We start from the raw sequence: 24951 nt of genomic DNA, 5'->3' as shown, positions 1-24951 counted from the left end.
CTCCTTCGCTGAACCCTGGGAGCTCTCTACTGTGGAGACTGATTGACAGGTTTTGGCTTGCAAAACCTGGTCCCACTTATGATGCGTTCACACAGCCGCTCATCTACAGAGGCCAGGAGGTCACAACCCAGGTCAAGCAGAGACGGAGCGTCTCAGCCAGTGCGAAAGGGACGTGTGGGTTAAAGGTCGTCAAACCAAAGTCGTCCATTTGTCCCGTCTATGACTCCGATTTTTGCACTTTGATGTCCCATTTATGTAAAGTGATACCCCCTTTCAAAGACATCCCACTCTGCTTTCATATTGTGTGGAAATCTCTATCTTGTTTCAGCAAGATGGAGTTGTGAAGGGGTACATATAATCATTGAGATCATGGAAAACACAGAGGAGCTTCACTAGGTCACTAGGCCAAGGAGGCACATGTATAAGAGGTGTGGGTATTCCCAGTCCATCCAACCACATAGATGGAGCTTATGTCATCGGCTGCTAACTTCAACCACCACTACACATTAGCCGTTAGACAGCAGAAAGGATGGCTAAATGAGAGAGAGATCTGGTAGTTGCATTTATCAAGTCATGCATTTCTTAAGTCATGGTCCGATTGAGGTTGGTTTTCTGTATCGTTGGACAAAACATTGATTCTTCAGTAGGCGCAGAGACATGTTTTGATCGAGTGGACAGCTGAGCAACTCTGTGTGGGCCCTCTTTCTGTGTCAAGATATAGGTTTACCTTTTATGACTCACTGTAAGTAGTCATGTGGCCAACGGAGGGAACATAATGCACACTTGTACCTGTTTCACTTTGGTGCCGAGGGGAACTCAAGGGGATCCAAAGTTCTTATTTCTATGCACTGTAGCAAATGATCTGGTAGAGGGAGGAGGCCCCGTCAATCAGACACCTGAGAGAAAAAATGTGGATGAAGAAAGTTGTGTAAACCAACACGTACCGATGCCATAACTACTTTCACATAGTAATGCAGTAATGCATAGAAATTATTTGAAGGGCTAAATTGTTTGAAAATGCTGTTAGCCCATGCGGTTAGGGAAATATGCTCAGCTCTTTCTTTCTTTCACTGGTGCTATAGTTTATATCCCTTCAGTATAAATGTTAACAGAGGCAAAACTCATTGCAAATATTCAATGTTTTCCAGACTACCAAGAATGTCCGTCTCTCAAGGATTGGTGGGGGTTGCTTGTTTAAGCCAATAGGCACAGCGCACCGCTAATGTCATTTCGGTGTGCCTCACGAGTTGAGCCCATTACCAGCGGAGCGCCTGTGTATTCTGCGGTACTTTGACAATTGTAGATGAACGCCAGAAAGTCATTCTTTTGTCCCCTCTATTTCCAATGTATTGGCCAACTTTTTAGGTTAATTTATCTGCTCACCGCAGGGAAGGCTACATTTCAACGGCATAGCTGGGCACTTTCTGGACTTTTCATCCTATGCCAATGAGACGCAACGTGAATCATTTTTGCAAGTTCAGGAATATTGGTTCCGGACACTTTGTTTATCACAACTGAACACATTTGGGTAAGATTATTATTGTATTGTTTACAGCATTCAGTGTGAGCCGTCTTGAGTGATGCTTTTTCAGTTGCTGTTGGTTAAGCAGTTTAAATCAAGCACCACACACCTACAGGTATTTCGGATATTTAAATCCCTGCATCTCTAGGAAACGGTGCACGGATTCAACCGTGAACAGACTAAATGATGGTATTCATCACTGTGTGACATCAAAAAAGGTAATATTATGCATCATATTTTACATGGTGCAATTAATGGTTTTCTAAAGGACTGCATTCATGCGAGCTCGCGAGGAATAAACTGGGCTCATACGTGAAATACGTTTTCAAAATTTGGTATAACGCTTTCGATTTCGTGTTTAAATGAATATGCGGAGAAACGTGGTCTGGAAGTGGGGTGTGTGGGATCGCGGTGCCCCCCTAGTTTCCAGATGTATGGACTCAGCTGTCGCCTGTCAGTTTGGTGACAACTGGTCGGCGCACTGTGCCCACTGTCGATCCGCCGTCCTGTCTCAACTTGGAGCAAGCGGAGCGGACAACCAGTCCCGTGGGCGCGAGGGAATGTGTAAAGCATGTTCTTATACAAATGTAGCCATTTGCAGCATTTGTAACCCTCGCTGGGTCGCTGTTGATGGAAAATGTCAAGGCTGGACTGCCCCAATGGAACACGAAAGTAGGCTACTTGCTCGATGTGAAGAAACAGATCACATCTGAATCAGCTCTCTCACTTATAATAGTTCCAAACAGCTAGTTGCATTGGGAATACAGGCACACGCTTAAGATTCAGAAATGTTCCCTGTGGGCCGTCTCAGTCTGCACAAAAATATATAAAGCATGAGGGAGCAGTTTATGTTATATTTAACAAGGCTCTCTCACATAATGCTCCCAGTAGGGGACAGTAAACATCAACATCAGCCATTAAGCTTGTATGCTCTCTGGAGGCTTGTTCTGTGGCGTGGCCCTGGCTCAGTCAGAGAGCAAGAGGATGGACTCAGCCTGGCTCCAAATCTGTCACTGTGGCCACAGCTGGGGGGCTGGATGAAGAAAAACACAGAACTGGGTTGAGCCCCAGATCTGTGCCCCCCGCCCCCCTCAGCCCCCCCCCCCCCCCCTCCCACCACCACCCCCCACCCCTCAAAGTCCGCTCTGACTAAGCCTGATGGCTGGGGAGGTGAGAAAAGAGCAGTCGGCTCTCACACATCGTTCGGAACCCTCTCATGCTTGAAGGGACTTTGTGGAGTATGTGTTGGTTTGCTTTGGACACACGGCCAGTGCGGAGTCTGGTTCAGTTCATGTGGTCAGCCACGTTATTTTAGTGGACTGAGACCATTTTCACCTTTTCAGAAATTTGTGTCATTGACGGAATTGGTGTTTCTGTGTTGCATGTGTAACTGGTCAGTGGAGAAAGTGTGTAAACGCACCCTGGCACTGTGTGTGTGTGTGTGTTTCTTGCAAAAAATAGGGGAGGGAAACTCAGATCAGAAATCTAGGTGGCGGTGTCATCTAGTGGCTGGAAGATAGACTCACTCCATTCAGCAGGGTTTTTACCCAATATAACAGCTGACACTTGCCTAGGAAAGTTTTCGAAGTCAGGCGAGATCCTAAACCTGTTGTTAATGCTAATGACAGCTGAAGGACAACATTACTTTAGTTAGACAATCGAGATGACCACGAGGGGATAGCTGAGCATTTGTGCTGCGTGTCCAACGTGCGCTGGTTTCACATTTAGCTCACAGCTCAGGACATTCTCTGTTGTTTATCTGAGTTGTGTGTTTTTGTGAAGAGACATCTGAATCCATTATAACATTTATTTGCCATTAAAACAAAAATATGGCTGATAAACATTCCAGCTGTGATCATTTGGTTGTTTAGATGACCTAGCTTAAATGGCATGTTTAGGAAACGAAGTGTTTTGGTCAAAGTCTTTCTTGGTTGTAAATCGTTTATTACTTATTTATAATGTACAAGAATTTGGGACAAGCGTCCCATAGATGATTATGGATGGACTCCAAATGTCAAGTCATGTCAAGATCTTTCACTTCCAGAGACTCTCTCAGAATCCATGATTTCCCAAACAGAAGAACCAAAGAGCATTTATATTTATTTCTCTCTAACATGAAGTTGATCTAAAAAGAAAAAGCTCCAACTCATTTTAAAGTCTCTTGGACATCATCTTGGAAACATTTTTTATTCTTATTGGCCAACGAAACGCTCAGTAGTGCCAGTTTAATCATGTAAAGGAGACGGTAGTAAATTCTGTATGTTGTAAGGCATCGTTGAATCCTCCAGGGTTTGAAAATGCTCTAGATATGTCTGCTTATTCTCAAGGGAGGCATCTTATAATACGTCTTTCTACCAGAGAGACTGACCGCCCCCATGACATAAGAATAAGAACTCTTGTGTGTCAGCGCATGAGTGGGTCTTTGCAGTGAGACGAGTAGAGCAGAGACCGTATCACAGACAGGAATCCAATCATACACAGTGGGACATTTTGTTGTGTGCATGTGTGTGTGTGTGTGTTCATGTGTGTGCGCAAGTACAAATGCCAGTGCATGTTTACGTCTGGAACACACATACACACGCAGTGTAGACACCAAGCCAAGTGTGAATGAGTAGAACGTAAGTCTTGGTAGGTGCCAGATTGTATACATTTACCTGTTGATTTAAAACCCCAAACCAATGAAATGTACACAGTGACCTATTTGTGCATGGCAGGATGAATCATCTTCGTGTCGGCGTAAATCGCTCATGAGCCAAACACCCTGGCAGGCTTTCTATCCCAGACTGGCCAGCCAGACAGGCCAGTTTGTTCTAGGGAGCAGTCTGTCTGAAGAAGCCAATCGTTCATGGCCTGAGTGCGGAGAGAGGAGGATAGGAGTGTGCTGCCATAGACAAACTGCAGAGCAGATCCCTACCAGCTATAAACTGTTTGTGGTAGCTTGGCAGGGAGCGGTACGCAGTGCGGCTTGTTTTAACGCCGGTGGTCTCCACGCACACGGACACTCGGGCCGTGTGGTAAATGGCTGTACTTAATCGGTCATTTTTAGACCTCTGTTTCTGTGTGGTCATTCGGAGAGGGAGGAAGTGGACTGCGCTGTGATCGTCTTCATGTTTCCCATGCGAAACGATCCGTCTTCTCCACCTTCAACATGCGGATGCGCACAAGTGAGAGATGTGCCGGTGGCCCCTATTGAGTCCACATGCTAAGCATTATTCTAAAGTGATTAAAGCGAGTTAGTGATTTAGCGCTTCCAGACGTAGCTCTGTTTATTAGGAGTTACAGGACGATGTCTGCTTGGGAAAAACAGTCTTGGCTCACACTCTGGATTTAATGCCCTTCCAGATCTCTGCCTACCACACTGCGTAATTGTGGGGGAAACCATCAGACCACCAAGATGATGAAAGTCATTCACACGCCAAGATGCTTCATTATGTCCTCCATGTGTTTATACCATGATGCTTAGTCTCTTGGAAATAAATCATCTATAATATCCATAACACAGGCCATAGAGAAAAAGATGTATGGTCTTTCTTCTAGCCGAGCTAGCAGTATGTGTGTACACAGTTACCTCTGCATGTGTGACCCATTGCCCCAATGGTTGGAAAGGTGGTGCATCCAAACAAGACACTGACAAACCTGGGTCTGGTTTGACCCCTTTCTCCTCATTATTTTCTTCTCCTTTTATGTTCTCGTTCCTTTTCTCCTCCTCCTCTTTTTCTCCTCCTCTTCACCTCTTCTTCTCCTCCTCCTCTCCCTCTACAGGGATCCTAGTAATCACAACGTCACGGGAAGAGAAGCAAAGAAAACACTTTACTCCGAGATAGTCATTAAAGAGCACAGCTAATTTCCCTGGTCCACTACAGGGGATTCTACTAGAGCTTTCCGGACCCCTGGTTAGAAGTATGCAAAACACTTGTCCCTCCTCCTCTTCCTGTGGGGCTCATTCCTGTGGCCTCTGTTGTCAGAGAGGTGGAGTCACACAGAATTGATGATCTAGAAAAGGTCAAAGGGATTTTAAAAATGGACTCTGCTGAGCATATTTTTTATACAGACAACAAAGGTATTTCCTGGGATATGCTTCCTAAAAGGTTACTTGCCGGGGACAGTTTGGTTGGCGCCCAAAAAGGTTTTTCTCAAATCTGGGTGGTGCTCGAACAATGCGTCCTCTGTTCTGTATAACATGTATTTCTGTGTTACAACTGTACGACAGATATTTTCTTTTTTGAACGGCTCCCAACTTAGAGGGTACACAGTGGTTGCATTGTCACCATTTAGACAAACTGTTTGACACAAACCCATAAAGTATACAGCCCATAGACATGTTTGAATCGAACTTTTTTTATATTTATATAAAGGGACTACTCTGATTGAAGTTCATATCAAACGAGTCACTGAATAAAGACTCTCCAAAACTATTGAGGTGAATAGGCCTTAATTAACCCCTTCTAGCAGGATGAAAGAAACCCTTTGTCCTGGCTCTGCCCTATCTTAATGGTTATCATCTGGTGAAGGGATACTACGTCCCTAACATGATCTCCCAACCCAGCACATATGAAGGAAAAAGCCAACCAATATGCTTGCACAGACATTCCCTTTGGAGCCAACTGTGGGGATGCTCTCATAGTGCAACACTTGACCTATCACCCCACCACTCTGCACAACAAGCACTCATATTAGTTCCGGGGACGTTTTCTGCTGTTAAGTGGGTTTCAAATGAACACACATGCTTGATAATGACTAGAGAACTGTTACTACTTACTGTGGACCCTCTGCAGGAGAGCAGGAGGACAGGCAGAGGATAAGGTAAAGGATAAGGTATTCATGTCTTGAGAGAGGACATGGTTCCCTATCCTGTGGAGTTGTGATGGAAAGGCTCATCTCTCCCTCTCTGGGTCACAAGCTTTCTTATTCTATCTGAGTCTTTCCCTTCTCTCTCTCTCTGTCTCTCTAGATTAGATCATCACCTTGGTGAGTTGCGGTCAATCCAGCATAAGCAGTCACATGGTTTCAAACAGGGGTTTGCCTTCTCCCTGGTGAGCTGCTGACATGAAGTCATGTCTAGCTAGTGTGTCATCTATTGATACCGTGCCATGGGCATTGTTATGTCTCCATTCAGGGGTAGATTAGCGTGGTCCAGCGCTGAAAAGGACTACGTCTTCTTCTGTGGCGTACGTCGACTCTTTAAATCACTTGAACACACTTCCGCAGAACTCAAATCCCCTTGTTTTTGATGAGACATTGCACCAAGTTTAGATGTGTTCTCAAGAATACAGATGTGATTGACATGGCTCTCCTGGAGTGTTGATGTCTGTCCTCGTGGAGAGGATGCTGCTTGTCAGCTGGGGGAGGAAGCCACGATGACATAGGGATGGACGGTGAGCGGGCTGTTAGCTAGCGAACGTACAGGTGGGTAAATATTGACGAAGAGGGCAACTGAGGACATACCTTGCAGAGCAAACCCCTGGGCCCACAATAGACCCAGCCAGATGACAAGGACTGATTTGTTTGCTCACGACGACCTACCCCACAGCTCCTAGAGAGAGAGGAGTTCAAAGAGGCAAGCTTTTGTTTGGTATGCTCACACTGTCTTCCTGTTAGGGGTTGGGCTCCGAAATAAAACCGTGGAGCAACACACCAGATGTGAGTCTGTGTGTATCTGTGCACCGACACAACGATGGGAGAACGATCAATAAAAATTGGTCAGCTGTTCACAAAATGAAATATTAAAACTTTTACGTCGTTAGAACGACCAGAATTGTATTGTATTCATTTTTTATCCCGCATGGGCTGACAAATGCTTAACCACTCCCCGCTCATAAAAGTGGATTGAAATCATTTAGCTGAGTGACCTCAGTATTCGCAGCTCCAACAATAACACAGAGCTGCTGACAGAAGGGGACATGGTCAGGGCCCAACCCAGGCCTGGTTTCTAAGAATAAGCCCTGGGCAGGGGGGAATGGCATCCCTAATCTTCGGGGTGATAAGACAGGCCTGAACTGGTGTCCTGTTTTTCATTCCTCAAATACACCACATGGATAGAGCTGCTGGGGAGGCAGCTCCTGGAGGCCACTAATGGGCCCGGCCTGGCCTGCGTCTGATTCGCTGACATCCCTGGGGACCTTCACCAGGCTCCAGACCCTTCCCAGACACACTGGGTTGCGTTAGCGTTCGTGAGTTTGAGTATTTGTCCACTGAAGTGTGGAAAAGTCTCAAGGTCTCGAGACCTTCCGATGTCTCTCTATCACTCTGTATGTCTACAGTACATTTGATTCATTTAGCAGACGCTTTTATCCAAAGCTATCTATCATTGTAAAACTTCCATAAAGCCAAGGCATTGGACGTCTTCCTTCACTGTGATGGCCCTGGTCCTTTCACCGCGTCTACAATAGGACTCCCAGTTCTAGTCTGGTCTCCCGGGGCGACAGTCTCCAGGGAGACGGGGGAGCTGACCCCAGCCAGCCCATGGCCACGGTCAAACAACGGGTCTGCTCAGCCAGCCAGCGCTAAACCATCTAGCTGGACACCTCGGCCGAGCCCTACCCTGAACACCATCTAATAAAGCGGTCTGGATGGGCGACGTCACCGTCCCCTGACCCCTGACCCTTGGAGCTCTCATCTTGGTACCTGTGACCGCTAGCCACGTGATGGGGTGAAAGGGTCAACATCAGAGCCCTGGGGAACCCTTGGAGGGAAGGGTGCAATTTAGCCTCTTTTCTCTTCTTTCTGTTTTTTTGTTTAGTTTTTTTATTAGCACCTTAATGACTTAAATTGTGTCCAATTAAGCTGGGTTAGAGAGAAGCATCCCTACTTACAGCAGTCAGAGTTTCCTCTGTGCAACGGCACTGGAGCATGTGTTTAATTAGCCAGTTATAAAAGAGTGTAACGGAGTGTTTCTCCTGGAATGTTAATGATTAGTGGGATCTTGACTGAGCAGCGCTTAACTGTTTCGAAGTATTGTTGAATGCAGTGGTCGCCTTTTGAAGCCTCGCAGGTTCGGAAAACGCTTCCATGTGTGGGAGCGGGGATGTTTTTTTGTTTTAAACTGCTTCTTCTTCTTACGACGACCTTACAGCTCCGAGCGCTCACACCCATGTTGGTTCGAGCAGGCGGTCCACTCACAAGCTCAAGTTTAGCTCGGGGCTAAAACCAAAACAGGAAATGGTTCTCTTGACATGCTCGGATATAGTGTTTAACTTTGAGGCCAGCTTGAGAGGACAGCCCAGATGTGTGAACGTTTCTGTTGAAACGTTTGCGGCTCGCGTGTCAAACGTTATGAAGCCGAGGTGACCTCCAAGTCTGGAGAGAGGTCAAAGGTTATTCAACGAGAGCTAGATTCACCTTGTGAACCCAGGAAGAGTGTTGTTTCAACATGAAGAGGAGAAACAGGACACACTCATACCTAATTGGTTTGCGAAAAAAGCCCAACACCTTTTTAAAGCTTTAACAGAAAAAAAACTAGAAACCAAAGAGGAAACAAAGTTTCAGGAGAAAGGCACAGCAATGAAGCGTCATAACCGGACGTCATCCTTTAAGCTAACATGTCTATTCATTACCTTCAGACTATGTAATGCCAGGGGGACCACACATGACAGGACTGGCCCTTTGCTGATGCAGTGCTTTTGTGAGTGAGAGTAAGTGTGGAGTGTAAGAGTGGCCCATTCAAGCCCAGGCCTATGCTGTGTGTAAACCACCACATCCTTTGTTAAGTTATAGTGCCCTCAAATAAAAGGTCTTCCTCCCTTTAACAGCCCCGGGAACTGAGGCGCTTCACTTCCCATTGTTCCCAATGAGGTCCAAGCTTTACAACTGGGTGAGAGGCTGTCAAATTGAGGGTGAAATACTATGACTTGTCTTATCCGACATTCCAGCACTGTGGCTGATGCAGTTCAACAGAAATGTTACTGCTATAAAGTGGAGAAACATGTAGTATACCACCCCAGGACTTAAAGCACTTAGAGATGGTATATGTAGACGTGTTATGCAATGCATTGGCCTTCGATTACTACACCGGGTACAGAATAGAAAAGAACAGAATAGAATAGAACAAAATTAGACCAGCTGCATACTCGTCGACATGATGTCTGACATACTGTATTCCTTCTACACTGATCAACTTCTAAACCAGGGTTATATTTGTAATAATACAACTTGATATCCTTATAAAGCATAATCCAGTTATAAAGCGTGAAGAATTTGATTTAAAAAATTGCAGTGATGCAGTACTGGTGGGATTATTTTGTTTCTACTTTGATCTTATCAACATTTCATGTATTCATGGTTTGTAATCAAATAAGTATGCAAAACTGCTAGACGGAATATCCTCTAATCTTTTCCTTTCCATTGTCTGATGCTGAAATTGGTTTAAACAAGGTCAAGTGTGTTTCAATGTATTTTTTCACAAATCTTCAAAACATTACTACAGATACATTCAAACTGGAATACAGTGTGCTCTCATTCCCCCAGTATATAAGTGTGAAACCCGGAAGAGAGGTTATCTGAGGGTTATGGAGCTAACCAGCTCACAGTCTGAACTGGGTTTGTCACTGCCAATCTAGCTAAGTCAATATCAATGCACTGACTGCTCCACCAGTTGACCTTTTTCTTCCCTCTTTCGAGGCGTAAAAGGATTGTTATTACAGTAGAGTGATAGGCTTTTACTGGTCTTTATGACTCAAGCTTTTGTTGGGCTTGTGTCCTGCTAATACCCATTGGCAAGTCATTTAAGCCTTGAGACAGGCCTACTTTTATGATAAGGTAACTCACACATCAGTGGGTGCCATTCCCAACAATGGTTGTGAAGGACAGTAAACAGTTAGATGGTTTGGGCAGCGTGGATTGACCTTCTCCCTGCCCCTCGTCAACTCCCATGCCAGAGCAATCAACTTACATTCACCACAGCTGAGAAGATCTCAGTCAAACAATGTCCAGAGGAAGATTAACCCGAGGGGGGTGAAGAGGTATGCTAACAAACGGCACAAAACCAGAGTTCTTTACATTCTGCTTTTATCGTGGCGGGTTGGAGTTTTACGGCTCCGTTCTCAAGGGCGAGGCCCAGTTTGACCCAAAGAAGAATGTCTCTTTACCGTGGGGCGTTGGTGCTAGCGAGGACAGTGTCCTGTCATTGTTGGGGCATGCTGGAGGTGGCGTTGGGTGTTTTTACTGCGCTGAGAAGGTGCAGACCAGGTGTGGGGTGGTGGTTAGGTCGTTGTGGCTATGACAGGGGAGCAGACCGTAAAGCCCCAGGAGGACAGATTTATGAGTCATCTGGTGCTCCCGAAGGTTAGAGGTCAGGGATGTTGGGCCGTGTCTGACTTGATATTTCTCAAGTATCCGAGGTGAACCTTGAACTGGGAAACCACATCTCACTCCAACAATAGAACTGTACAGTGTCAGAAGGACCAGCAGAAGATGCAGGCCTCTCTTTTTCTGTTAGCAGTCATGTTCTATGGAATTTGGTACATGACCAAAAAACAATAAATATGTACACAAAATGATTTTTTTTATGACCCACCAGATGGGATATTCTCTTTTGATGACTTCGTAAGGGAGTTTTTGTGAGTTTTAAAAACTATGACTTTTAGTTCTTCTGGTCTTGTAAAATACACCCGTGCGTATTGCCCTTTAGAACTTAATCAACTTGTTAGTCAACTTTCTCCCAATAAACACATTTTAGGTTGGGAGGCATTAGATAATAGTTTACCATTATATAGCTTACTACTAGAAAATCAATCAATTGAATCGTTTTTCTGCATTTCCGTCATGTATTTCTTGAATGCCCTGCAGGCAGGATGCAAAGGTTTCCCTCCTCTCTAAGACTTGCTAATGGAGCGACAGCAGTCCTTTGGGCAAGCACAAAGGACTGTGTCCTGCCCTGACACCAGCTGTGAATGGAACTCCCTGCCTGCCTGGCCTTGGCTGCTGCAATGGCTTTGTCTACATACACACACACACACACACACAGCATAACAGTGGTTTGACTACAGACGGGTAAGGTTTTATAAGTTAATGTTGAAGAAAGAAACATTATTACTTCCATAACTGGCCTCTCAGGGCGATAAACTTGGTTTGGAGATGGACATTATAGGTCTGCTTCCTCCACCGTAGAGGATGTCGAGGGTGCAAGTGGCCAGGGTGTGACCCGGAACCAAGTGTTTTTGTTTTCAGAGGCAACAGGAAAAGCCTCACCTTCTGACATTCCTCAGGAGGTGAAGGAGACTGGGAGGTCAACTGGCCTGCCGGCTCCTCTCAGAGTCATCTCTGACAGCGCTGACAATCAATGCCTACAAACTGATTAATATGCTACAAATGATGAATGAAAAAAAGAAGAGCCGGCCGGCAAGGGTTTAGCTGGCCTAGACCAGATTGCATTGTGGCAAGGGAGTTTTAAAGCAGCTGATTTCTGTGTTTGTAACGTTATACCCCCAAGCTTATATCTCCCTTGAGACAATGCCGATAATTGGAGCTTCCTCGTGGATGTGGCTCACTTGTGTTGTGATGGCTGCTGGCATTCATATGGAAATAGTCCAGGGGATTAGAAAAGGAGATGGATCACTCAGTGTTGAAGAGCTGCTGACAGTATCAGGGACTGGACTGATGAGGGTTGGGCTCCGGGTGGAAGTGATCGACAGTTTGGGATGGCAAGTTAAACACAGTCTGCTATCGTCTTTACATTTATCAAGAGTCGATACGTAGGGTGAGAATCACTGATGTGCTTGTTAGGCCGAGTTCCTGAGGGCTCCTTCACTGTTGGCTCTCTCATTTGAAGTGTGTTTGAAGTGCGAGGGGAGGGTCACCAGGGGGAGACGCCCGTTTTGAGTGGCTAGTCTCAGGGGTTAGGGGTGGGCTCAGAAAGGGGTGGGGGGGGGGGGCTGGGTGGGGGAAGAGTGGGATGGCCATCTGGTTGTTGGTGCTGCCCTCCTTCACACACCTTCAAACATTCCCTCACACACACACGGACACACACCTCTGGCTTTTGCTGTCCTTGCTTTGATATGGGCTGTTGCCGCGCTGACAGCCCTGGAAGAAGAGACTATGTGCAGGGGAGGGTGAGGCTGCTGTCCTGGATTTAGAGCTGCCGAAGGAAGAGGGAGAGAACGAGAGGCAGACAGAGAAAAAGAGAGGAGAAGTGACAGAGGGAGAGAGGCTGGAGCCTGGAGACATGCAGCACAGACCACAGAGCAGAGTGAGGACTGAAGGACTGGAGGACTGAGATAGATATTGCGAGTCTGGGTCCAGGAGATTTGCCCAATACTGAGGTAAGATTTTTAAATATAACAAACAAGAGAGGACGTATTTCTTGATGTTGCTGAGTTGCATTATCCCACATTATGCTCACATGACTTAGATTAGATTTTCCATGTTTTCATATCGTACTCAATTTAAGACCCTGGACGTGAGATGTTCCAGGTCACTGCGTCCCTGCTCTACAGAGTGGTGGGAGGGTGAAGAAAATTGGGATCATAGTTTCTTTTCTTCAGGCGGTGTGAATACAGGTCTGAAGTGGGATGTGCCAGTGTGTGTGTGTGATGGATGTGATGGATGTGTGACAGCACCACGTGTGTGTTAGGGAGCGGCCAGGAGGTGGTCTGTCTTAGAGGGTTGCTAAGGAGACGTCGCTCACTCCCATTCAATCCCCAATAAGACCCCCCCCAGGGATGGAGGGAGGACCCTGGAGGTCCCCCGATCCTAGAACCAGTGCCTCGCTTCAAGTGAGACCCACACACTCACAGGCCGGCCACCTCTCTTGTAATGTTCTCCTGGTTGAAGTGGAGTGTAACATTTCCTTTGAGTCTGGTCATTTGAGATTCAAAGGTTGTAGAGAGAGACATAGCCTTGTATGGCATTTTCTGTTAATTGTTTGGACTTTAGCTGTGATGTATTGCATAAGGATATAATATGTTTATTTTGTGAAGCTTGACTTATGTACACAGGAGATTGTAAAGTTGAAGAAGGATCCAGTTTTACTTTTGTGTGTAAACGTCACGAAAGAAGGCTGAAATTCAGAAGGTTTTGTGACTGGCTTTCTCATGGCTTTTTTCAACAAGGGCCTTGTGAATTTTTAACAGGTGACAAGTTGGCATGGAAAAAACGTACGTTTATTGGATTTAGAAACCATCTGGTGTGTATTTTCGGAGAACAGAAATATCTTGTTTGTCTGAAAAACAGACAAGGCAGAGTCCAAAAAACCCAACCGGAGACTTTGAAATGAATATCGTGTTATCCCTCCTCCAGCAGAACCGACCAAGCATCCCAGGCAAGTCCCAGCCAAGTCAAACATGTTGGGCCTAGCCAGGCTGACAGAGGGCCATGTGTTTAGTTGTGTGCTTGTCCATCATTAATTTCCTTCAGGAACATTGACATGAATTTGGACCAGAAAGGGCTTATTTTCCTTCTTTGCTTCCCAGGATGTGTTCACCTGAGGCTGTTTCGCTGTTGTGTTTTTCGCTGAGTGTATCTGACAATGAGCACTCTTGGTATTGAGCTATTTGTTGAAACGTCAATATATCACCTCCACAAGAAGGAAGGGATGTTAGTTTGCAGTTAGTGAAATGGTCTATACATTCTGTGTAACATCCATGCACTGTAAACGTTTCTTTGACTCATCTTAAAATGAATCATATTTGATCTACAGAATAATCATTTTGTTGTCCCTGTCATCTCTCCATATCAATACTATCCCTCTCCATTGTCAAAAGAATTTCCATACAAGCCAGTAGTGACTCCACTCCCTTGGTCTCTCAACCCCCTCCTGACCCCCTCCCTGCCCCCCCCCCCCTGGCTGGAGGCTAGAAGGGACTCTGTGGGCAGATCAGTCAGATTTGCAGTCCAGAGCTCCCAAAGCCATGTTAACAAGCACCTTTACAATGGAGAGGGGTTGTTAAACATTCAAGACTGCAGGGGTCTGGCCTGTGTAGGAGGATGAGAGGGAGGAGGTGGCAGATACCCTACAGACCACAAGCTCCTTGTTGAAGCAAACTTTTTTACGTTCGGCCAAAACTGAGAAGCGGAAACGTTTGTGAGTTAGTGGCAGGGTGGTGAAATGGTTCAACGGCCGGACAGGTCATTGAAGAACTTGTACGGTTGGAGTTTGGAGGAAATGAACTGGCTAACATCTGAGGGGATAATTTGCATACATTTGCATTCGCAAACTTGCAGCTGCGGTTCAGAAGAAGGTATTACAGACATCAGAGCTGCTGCCAACTCAGGTATCCTGCCTGTCTACTCTTCCTAGAACTCTGTCAGAGCTGTATCTCCGGTCTGACATCCCACATTGAGTCAGGCCAAGTTTTTAGAGGCTGAAGGGCCTTGTCTGACACGCAAAAACATCTTTCCTACAATTGCAGTAAGTGTGTCTGATATAGCGTGAAGCAGCACTGTAAGGTTTCATCTGTTCTCTTTGGCTGAACTCTATACTATAGTTAGCTGCCTCCCAAGTGAAATCCACCCCATTCTCGAACAAGACCTCATTTTTTTGTGTGTGGGTATTTTAGTCTCATTTGCAAGTCAATAGACATGAATAGAACAAGGAGAGTGTTATTCCTCTCGTCTGAAGACAGGTTATCTGAGTTTTGAGGGCTTTAAAACCACGTCGAGAATGTAGAGATAAGAGACCTCACCTTCAAGGGAGGGACACTGACGAAAAGGCCGGAGGAGGCAAACAGGCTCTTCATGGAACAAGCCTCAAAGTCGATCCCCTTGTCAATGAGAGCCATTGTCGAGGCCATCGGAGGCGTTTCAACGGGAGGTGTCATACCCTAACCGCCTGACTTGACACTTTGCAGCACAATGCTGCCATAAAGCTCTGAATCGCTCAACTGTCCTCCCCCTAACTGCGTCGTCCATCATACTTGTGTCTCGAGGGGGTTGGTGTGGGCAGCCTTGAGGACGGCATGCCAGTTGTTGGCATGAGTGAGATATGGTGGTGAGGGCGTGCAACCCGTCCTTGGGACCAGGCGGTGGGTATGAATAGCCGGTAGCCGCCTGCTGTGTGTGGAGCAGTTAATCATTCCTCAGGGGTCCAGGCATGCCAGCCTGCTATCTCACAAAGAGCTGATGCTAAACGAGAAACAGAGGCAGACCATACAGCTGACACTTGGACTGGTAGGCCCTTGTAAGTGTGTGTGTGTGGATGGACAGTATGTGGTACGTGCACATTTAATGCTTTTGTGTGTGTGAGGATATTGTTTGTGTGTCCTATGCGTGTGTGTGTTTCGGTGTCTGCGTGTGTGTCTGTAAACCACACTCTCCAGCATCCACGCATATATGACATTCCAGGGGTAGAGCATTGGTTTTAGTCCTCCAGTCTCCAGGCCTGTGTTCTTCAAAGGCAGCAGTGGAGTGTGGCCGGTTTTCTCAGCTGTCTCCCACCCCTGCATGTCCTGGCCCAGCCATGGGGGTCTGGGGGTGAGGTAGGGGTGGGGGAGGGGTGGAGAGGGGTGGTAGGGGTGAGGGAGGAACGAGGAAGGGGTGGGAGTTGTGAGGGAGGGTGGGGTGGGCAGTAGACTGTGCTGTTCATGGCTAGGCTCCTCAGATCTCTCAGTCAGAACTGTAGTGAGATGAGAACTGACCACAACTGCACAGTCCTTTGTTCTGTCTGTGAATAGTTGTCCCTTATGGGTTTCCAGCTCGGCATAAACTGAGCTGAGACAATGTACCTTTGGTGTGGTAAAGTGAACCTGGAATTAAATTAAGTTGTGGTTGGTAGTCCTTAAAGGCTCTGTGTGCCTGGGTTTGACAAATCATCTGTGGAATAACGTTAAGCGATGACCAAAAGTCGACCCAAAACCTTCTGGACCTGAGATTTCCGCGACAGGACAATAGTCATCCTACTTTCCCATGTCTCGCTGTAACGTTGTTCGCAATAAACTGTCACACTGTCTGTGTGGTTTACGTGTGCTCGTGTGTACAGGTCTGTGTGTGTGTGTGTCAAATGTAACTCTGTTTGTGTCTGTGTGTGGGCACGCACGTGGGTCAACCTGGAGGTGAATCAGCCAGCCTTTGATCTCTCTGCCCTATTTCAATCCCTCCGTGTCAGTGTCCAGACAAGTCAGTCGTTCCCATCCATCCATCCCTTCTTCACCTGTCTGCCCGTGCTCAGCCCACCCCATCCGCCTTCACTCCTCCGCCCAAAAGATGAAGGGATGAACTTCTAGACACCCTCTTCCCCCCGCTCTGGCAGGTTGAAAAACAAACAGCCCTCGGAGCAGAGAGGAGAAGAAAGAAGAGAGAGGGGGGAAAAGGGGGACGAGTAGGCCTGTGGACATTCCCCATATGGCAGTGTTATCCACAGGGAGGGTGTTTCTTTAAGGCTAGGCCAGTGTTTATACAGGACTGGGGCTCCAGTGATGAACCCATCATTACAAGCCATATGTTGGCCTCATATGGGACACAGCAGCACAATGAACTATCACTTATTCCCCTTCCTCAACATGTGCTATGCAGATAAGCAGGAACCTTGAAGTGTGAGCGCTCAATGTCTGGTGTTAATCCTGGCGTCTTTGTTCGAGACAGGGCGAGTTACAGTACAGGACAGGAATGTGCTGTCTCAGTTCACCCTAACCCTGGCCCTGACGTTGAATGCGGGTACTTATTACACACAGGGCTAGCTGTTGGTTACTGTCACCAAACGAGTCAGGAAGTCACCTTGTAAAACTTCTGGAATCTTCTAATGGAGCTCGGAGGGAGCCACATGAGGAGGCAAGGGGAGATGACACATTACCACAATGGCGGTGACTGAGGCACAAGTCCTACTTAAGATGTTCCTCAAATTAACAAACCCGAGCCAGATAAATAAAGGAGCTGTTTATATGTTGCACAGTAATGGCCTTTCATGGACGTCAGCCCACATGAAGGGGATCTTGATGGTGTGACTCAATCAGTGGTCTAGTGCTAGAGCAATGTCGCCTTGACGCTAGGAATGTGTATATGCATTGGTTATGATCTCAGTCTGTATCATATCTCTTTATCGTGTCTCTTCCCGTAACGCAATTCTCTCCTTCTCTTTTTTTCTACCTTCTCATTCCTCCACTCCTCCCTCCCTCCCACCCTGCCTCCCTCTCTCTATCCCACCTTCTCTCCATTCCTCCCATCCTCCCTTCCTCTCTCCCTCCAGTAGAAGTTGAAGTCAGATGAACCTGGAGAGTTCTGCAGGCTTCCACCAGGGCGGCGTGGCACGCCAGAGGGACATGATGGAGCAGAAAGTCAGCAAGCTGACGTTTGGCTTCCAACGCAGCTCCACGTCGGACGATGACTCTGGCTGTGCTCTGGAGGAGTACGCGTGGGTCCCCCCCGGCCTTCGACCGGAACAGGTGAGCTGGAACACGATGAGCGCTCTGCTCAGCGTCCCGGCATGTGTCGTGTGCATGATCCTGCGGTGAAAATGTAACCGGGGGATTATTAAAGAATCTTCTACTTCCTTGTGTACTTTCTGTCACCATTTTAGAAGTTGCAGAACACTGTGATACAAGTTCTAACCTGACATCAAACTAGATGTTTAGGGTACTCATGTACAGTGCAAGACTTTAGTTTAGCCCTATTTTATTGTTTTCTGCGGTGAAAAGTTTGACTGTTATTTGAGTGTTTCCTTGGTTCATGTGTGAAATGTTTAGGTGGCAAAAAAAGAAGTGACCCGATTCTAGCTGCTTGTTGAAGAGAGCTTCTACATAGCTAACCCATTTCACTGACCCAGAAATGTGTTGTTCGTAAAATGTTTCAATAATATCCATAGCAGAGGCCTCCTGTCGAGCAGACTCGCTTTGTTTGAGACAAACGCAGTCCCACCCTGCAGCCACTCAGAGACAGGATGTGTATTTTTATTCACAAACTGCAGCATGGAAAAGTTTGCTCGTGATTAGACAAATGCAGGACTTTACCAGGAGGCCTTACCTACCGAGTACCTACCTCCTAACCTACTTAGTACCTGACTGGCTGAACCAGGATTCAAGAGAGGCTAGACACTAACTTTTACAGGCCCATCCACAGCCCTGGCTGTGTGTGTGTGTCTGTGTGTGTGTCTGTGTGTGTGTGTCTGTGTGTCTGTGTGTCTGTGTGTGTGTGTGTGTGCCCGCAAGGAGCGTGATGTGGCAACCTCCCAAATCGACTTGGGGGAGGCCCTCTTTCTCTCGCTCTCAATCCCTTTACTCCCTCTACCTCTTTGCACTCTCCTCCTCCCCTCCACGTTTGAAACCAGCACACATGGAAGCAATGAGCGATGAGGAAAGAGAAAGAGAAAGAGGAGAGAGAGAGAGAGAGAGAGAGAGAGAGAGAGAGATAGAGAGAGAGAGAGAGAGAGAGAGAGGAGGGAGAGGATGGGGGAACAGGAGAGCCCCAAAGCCCATCTACGCAGGGCCCCTTTGTGTAGAAATGCGTGGGTCAACTGTAATGCTTTTACTGCTGCTATTCTCCTGAATGGCACGCACATTATGGGTGATCATTACAGTGGAGAAACACACAGCTTGGCTGGGAGCCTCAGGATCCCCAGGCCCTAGCCCCTGGGTGCAGGATAGGGCCTAATAGCAGGGGGGAAAATGTGCATAATTTATGGCCAGGCCAAATGTGTGTGTGTGTGTGTGGGGGGGGCGGGAGGGGTCGTAGGGGGATGGGAGGTGAGAGGTAAATTGCTGTCCCCTCTAGACGGTCAGCAGCAGGAAGCCCCCCTCCCTCCCTCAAACACACACAAACACACAAAACATACACACACACACACAGGAGAGAAGCTTATTTCTCCTCTTTATCCCCTGACTGTAATAACCCCCCAGCCTCATAAAGCGTCCTTCAGTTGCAGCTCCCCAAGGGTCAAAGTGCCACAGAAACACTAAAAGACACTCATCTTTGTCCCTGCAGCCAGTGACAAGCACACGACAAGCCCTCCCTTCTCCTCCCCTCCTTGAGACTGTAAAGACTGGGCGGTTTACTTAATGGAGTCATTATAGGCTCAATGAATATCTACGATTTCTATCTTCACTGTCCACATTAAGTTTACATACCTGTGGCACTTCAGTCTGACATAGGAGAAAGAAAGACACTAGCTGTTGTCCATCATGTTAACTCCCACAGGAGCAATAAAGAGGGATTGTATTCATTGCTCTAACCTCTCCTTTCCTTTGCCTCCCGCCTTATCCTTTGCTCACCCCTCCGCACTTCTCCTCCTCCCCTCCCCTCTCCAATCCAGGTGCAGTTGTATTTCTCCTGTCTGCCTGAGGACAAGGTCCCCTACGTGAACAGTCCTGGAGAGAAGCACAGGATCAAGCAGCTCCTCTACCAACTGCCTCCACACGATAACGAGGTACATAACAACATAGCCCTTCACACCGTCACAGAGGAATTTGGGTTCTCCCGTTTGTGTTGGGACACGATGCTTAACAAGGGAGGTCTTTATGATGTTTGCTGGGAGCCTGGGCGTTCGACCTCCCTGGGTTCCTGCCTTAGTGCCAGTTTATGTGAGCCCAGTGGGGTAGAGGGACGATGCTCTGGGGGGCCTTTATGTTTGCCAACACCCCAGTGACACCCTTAGACACAGAGGTCTGCCCAGGCCTGCGTGTCTTCAACTTGGCTTCCTCCCTTTGTGGTCCAGCTCTTGATTTCACTGTAAACACGAGGCTTGTTTGTTTAAAAGTCCGCTTCGCCCTATGTTTGGGGTGGTGTGGGAGGTACAAAAACGGTCATCAATTGGATTCGGAGGAGGGTGGAGGAGTCTGTAAGGGCACGCCGGGGTCAAGAGAGTCTTTTCCTCCCCTGTACCGGGACGCTGACACGGTGGCCCCGCTCACCTGCTTCCTCCGTCTTCCTCCCCAGGTGCGCTACTGCCAGTCCCTCAGCGAGGAGGAGAAGAAGGAGCTGCACATGTTCAGCGTCCAGAGGAAGAAGGAGGCGCTGGGGAGAGGCACGCTGAAGCTGCTGCCTCGCTCTCTCCTACACAACGTCTGCCAGCATGTACGTGCCCAATGTGCAAGCACGTACACACACACAAGCGCACTTGTCATAGGCCTTTCCTGCTGTGATAGGATGAGTATCCGTTCCTCCACACATAGGGAGAGCGAGGAGTTCGGAGCCCAGGATCAACCACGCTATGTAACAGATCAACTGAACACACGCAGGGAGTCAGGTGGCTGAGCAGTTAGGGAATCGGGCTAGTAATCTGATGGTTGCCAGTTCAATTCCCGGCCGTGCCAAATGACATTGTGTCCTTGGGCAAGGCACTTCACCCTATTTGCCTCGGGGGAATGTCCCTGTACTTACTGTAAGTCGCTCTGGATAAGAGCGTCTGCTAAATGTAAATGTCATGCTGGATCTGCAGCCCATGCACATCAGCCAGAAGCTCCTTTTGACTTGTTCGGAGTGCAGGTCCAGTTTGTTGGCCCTGTGCTTCAGGACAGTGTTTTACTCACTGTTTACTATGGTCTGTGAGCAGCCCGGGGGTGACCGTTAAGGCTTGTCAAAACACAACCCCAACACAGGCCCTCTTTGCCTCAATCCACTCCCAGTAACAGTCGTTTTTCTCTAGTTTTTTTTTTACTGTGGGACTACAGTCACTGTTCATGGCCTGTTCATGTATGTGTTTGTGTGTCCCCACATGGCACCCAGACAAATAATTGAGAGAACACATCAACCACAGTAAGACCAAAGGCACCACAGTCATAATTCCCTCAGTCGACAGATGCCACATACACTGAGGGGGTTATACACAGATGGAGGGGACTGGGCCCCGTATCTCGACCCCCCCCAGCCCCAGCCCCGGCCAAGTCACAGAGCAGCAGTGGGATGAACTGTAGTCACCAGATGACACCCACTCCCAAGATTAAGGCCTCGCAGAGCACCGCCTGCAGTTGCATATGAGAATGGGCAGGACATTGGGGAACATCTGAGGACAGTTTGGCCTAAAGTCATACAATAAACATTTCGAGTGATTTTGTGTTCAACCACAGTTTCATAATAATGTAGGAAAAAAATGTTTTGGTAGAGACTGATTTATGCAATCAATCAGTAGGCGTTACATATTGTGGCTGTGGTGAACAGAATGAATTTGCGTTCCTGAGTGTTGTCCTGTCCATCGCAGTGTGGGGAGAACGTGAATGGAGGAGAGATGGCCGTGCTTGCTTCAAGGGCCGGCCCTGGCCTGTGCTGGCACCCAGCATGCTTTGCGTGCTCCACCTGTAACGAGCTTCTGGTGGACCTCATCTACTTCTACCAAGAAGGCAAGATTCACTGTGGCAGACACCACGCAGAGCTACTGAAACCTCGATGCACAGCCTGCGACGAGGTGAGCTGGGACACGGAGACTCCATGACTGACTCACCGACTCACCGACTGACTGATTCAGTGAATTACTCATTTTCTGTGAGACAAAAATAAACTAGATAAACTCAGTGACTTGTGTTCTAGCTATGCCTTAGGTTTAAACTTGTATCTTCAAATAGAGGAAATCCTCCCAGCTTTATTTTAGAAACCGTTTGTTGAACTACTTCTCTCTCATTTGCCAGACATTTACGCATCTAACCGTGTGTTTATTTCCATAGATTATCTTTGCTGATGAGTGCACAGAGGCGGAGGGACGCCACTGGCACATGAAGCACTTCTCCTGTTTCGAATGCGAGACCGTTCTGGGAGGCCAGCGCTACATCATGAAGGATGGGCGGCCATATTGCTGCGGGTGCTTTGAATCGCTCTACGCCGAGTACTGTGAGGCCTGTGGAGAACACATTGGTGAGAGTTTGTTGTGGGACGTTCCGACTAGATGGTTGTCAGTTTGTCTCAGTACTTCCCTGGCACTGCCACTGTCAAATGTGATCAATTGGAAATCTACTGATAGGTACCCCTTTATGACACGCGAGACTCAACAAATGCTGCCAAATAAATCAAATGTACATTTAAGTGTAAGATGTGCAGGATATTCACCCTTTGACCTCTTTGCTTCCTAGGTGTGGACCATGCCCAGATGACCTACGACGGGCTCCACTGGCACGCCACCGAGAGCTGCTTCAGCTGTGCCCAGTGTAAGAGCTCCCTGCTGGGCTGCCCCTTCCTGCCTCGCCAGGGTCGCATCTACTGCTCCAAGGTGTGCAGCCTGGGTGAGGACGTCCAAGCCTCCGACTCCTCCGACTCCGCCTTCCAGTCCGCCCGCTCCCGCGAGTCTCGCCGGAGCGTGCGCATGGGGAAGAGCAGCCGCTCGGCCGACCAGTGCCGCCAGTCCCTCCTCTTCTCGCCGTCCGTCAACTACAAGTTCCCCGGCCTCGCCGCCGACGTCAACGACGACACGCTCACCAACAAGCTGGCGCACATGAGCCTGTCGGACGAGCGCTTCTGGCGGGGCCGTGGCGAGGAGGTGGAGGCCCCCGAGGACCGGGAGGAGGAGTGGGCCGAGCACGAGGACTACATGACCCAGCTGCTGCTCAAGTTCGGCGAGCACGGCGTCTTCCAGCAGGCGGACGAGCCGCGGCCCGCCGACCCGTGGATGACGGAGACGGAGGCCAAGCTGAAGCAGGAGGTGAAGGCTGGGATGGCCGGCGGAGGGGGCGGGGTCGGCGGTGGGGGAAACCAGAGCCTGGCCAGTAAGAAGTACCAGGCCGATATGTACTGGGCCCAGTCCCAGGACGGGCTAGGGGACTCGGCCTACGGCAGCCACCCTGGGCCGGCCAGCAGCAGGAAGATCCAGGAGCTGGAGCTGGAGCACGGAGCTGGAGCGGGCTTCCAGAGAGAAGAGAAGCAGTGGTACGATGACTCCCTGGAGTGCATCACCGATGAGTTGAAGCAGGCAGAGCAGAGCGTCAGAGACTCCATGGATTCCCTGGCACTCTCCAATATCACCGGTAAGAGCGGTTCGCCTGAACGTGACTCCACTGAGGTACTGAACGATGGTTGACCCAACCTAACCTTCAGTGTCCAAATGAAATGTTTAGCTTCAACCCATGGCATTGTGGAAAGTGAGACGAGACGCATTGCACGCACACGTTTTTGTAGAAAACATTTCACCTCGTTCTAACTCCCTCTCTTCTCACAGGGGCTTCCGTTGATGGCGACAGTAAGGACAGACCGCTGGTCTTCTCTCTCCACAACTTCCAGGAGCTGGAGACAGAGGACTGTGAGAAAAGCAGCAACATGGGAACCTTAAACTCCTCCATGTTGCATCGAAGTGCCAATTCCCTAAAGAGCCTTACGTCTGAGCTGGAGCAGGAGGAGGTGGAGGAGAACATCCCAGAGGAGGAGGAGGAAGAGGAGGAGTCCCCTCTACCCGAGGAGAGACCCAAGCCCCCTTACCTCCCTGCACTGAGGAGAACACGCTCCCAGTCCAGGCCCCAGCAGGTCAAATTCTCCGACGACGTCATCGACAACCATCGCTACGGCGACCTGCCCGTGCGCCAGCCCCCCATGAGTGAGCGGACCAGGCGGCGGGCGTACCACTTTGAGGAGCACGACCAGGAGCTTGGCGCCGGACGCCATCATCACCACCATCATCACAACCACCAGCACAGGCGGCGCAGAAGCCGCAAGTCGCGCTCCGACAACGCCCTCCACCTGGTGCCCAAGGAGAGGGCCCGCGTGTTCTACCGAGAGGACCACAGAGGGCACCAGGCCCTCAACCCCAAGGGGCCCCAGGCCTTCCTGGCTGGCCAGCCAGGCCACATCCAGCGGCCCCACGCTCACCCCCGCGCAAACCCCGACTACGGGCTGCAGGGTCCGGCCATGGAGAGGTTTCTGGGGCTGTGTGCGGAGGACGACGACTGGTGCTCCACCTGCTCATCTTCCTCCTCTGAGTCGGAGGAGGAGGGCTTCTTCCTGGGCCAGCCCATCCCTCAGCCCAGGCCGCACAGACACTACTACACAGAGGACCTGCCCAGCCCCATGGCAGGCTTGCCTTCGCCGCCTTACGGCCCCCGGACTAAGTCCAACAAGAAGAAGGGACACAAGGGGAAGAACTGTATCATTTCTTAAGACTTTCATGATGTCCCCGGCTTGAAGTTAACGTGCTCTGTAGCCATCTGTATCTTGTTGCCACTATTTGAAATGAGAAAAGAAATCAAAATAGTCAGTCACATGTTTAAATTCTGTAAACATGAAGTACATGTAAACACACAGCACTGGTCATCACCTCAATTAGGATATTGAATACAAATACCAAACACATATCAATAGTCTGTAACAAAAAACTTTGAATTCATTTATTCAGAGCTAAGCATATTTATAAAGCAACATCTAAAGACAAACTGAAATGATTATTTAACAGTGCAGATATGAATGTAAATATTGTAAAGTTCAGATACATAATGGATATTTTTTATACCCCCAAGTTCCAAAAGTTTTTTTTGTGGCAATTACAGAACTCATTTTCATAACAAGGGTTTTAAACATAAAAATAGGATGTCAACTGTGACTTGACAGAGTATGACCATTGCTATTTCCATCATTTATGTGCTTCTTAGTATTCAGACTTATGC

At 48.3% G+C, this 24951-nt stretch overlaps 1 protein-coding gene across 4 annotated transcripts; it reads left to right on the top strand.

Annotated features, from left to right (window-relative positions):
- Positions 1–1220: 1220 nt before the first annotated feature.
- Positions 1221–24474, top strand: prickle1a (prickle homolog 1a). Of its 4 annotated transcripts, none has more exons than XM_047033247.1 (8): positions 1221–1528; positions 17637–17829; positions 19692–19805; positions 20315–20452; positions 21576–21779; positions 22036–22222; positions 22438–23325; positions 23517–24474. In XM_047033247.1, the coding sequence occupies exons 2-8, from the start codon at positions 17650–17652 to the stop codon at positions 24446–24448; spliced, it is 2643 nt and encodes an 880-aa protein (XP_046889203.1). In that variant the 5' UTR covers positions 1221–1528; positions 17637–17649; the 3' UTR covers positions 24449–24474. The 4 variants fall into 4 exon arrangements, with proteins under 4 accessions (XP_046889203.1, XP_046889202.1, XP_046889205.1 ...); XM_047033246.1 differs by having other exon boundaries at positions 17634–17829; XM_047033249.1 differs by lacking the exon at positions 1221–1528 and adding an exon at positions 12606–12777.
- The last annotated feature ends 477 nt before the right edge of the window (positions 24475–24951 follow it).

The sequence above is a fragment of the Hypomesus transpacificus genome, chromosome 14 (assembly GCF_021917145.1).
Source record: "Hypomesus transpacificus isolate Combined female chromosome 14, fHypTra1, whole genome shotgun sequence".
NCBI lineage: Eukaryota > Metazoa > Chordata > Actinopteri > Osmeriformes > Osmeridae > Hypomesus > Hypomesus transpacificus.
This window is presented reverse-complemented; position numbering and strand designations above follow the sequence as displayed.

Excerpts from the sequence above, each read along its gene's own strand:
- prickle1a (XM_047033247.1), top strand. The coding sequence starts at position 17,650 with ATGAACCTGGAGAGTTCTGCAGGCTTCCACCAGGGCGGCGTGGCACGC. Across the intron at positions 19,806-20,314 it reads TGCCTCCACACGATAACGAG|GTGCGCTACTGCCAGTCCCT; the intron begins GTACATAACAAC and ends CTTCCTCCCCAG. Across the intron at positions 23,326-23,516 it reads GGCACTCTCCAATATCACCG|GGGCTTCCGTTGATGGCGAC; the intron begins GTAAGAGCGGTT and ends CTCTTCTCACAG.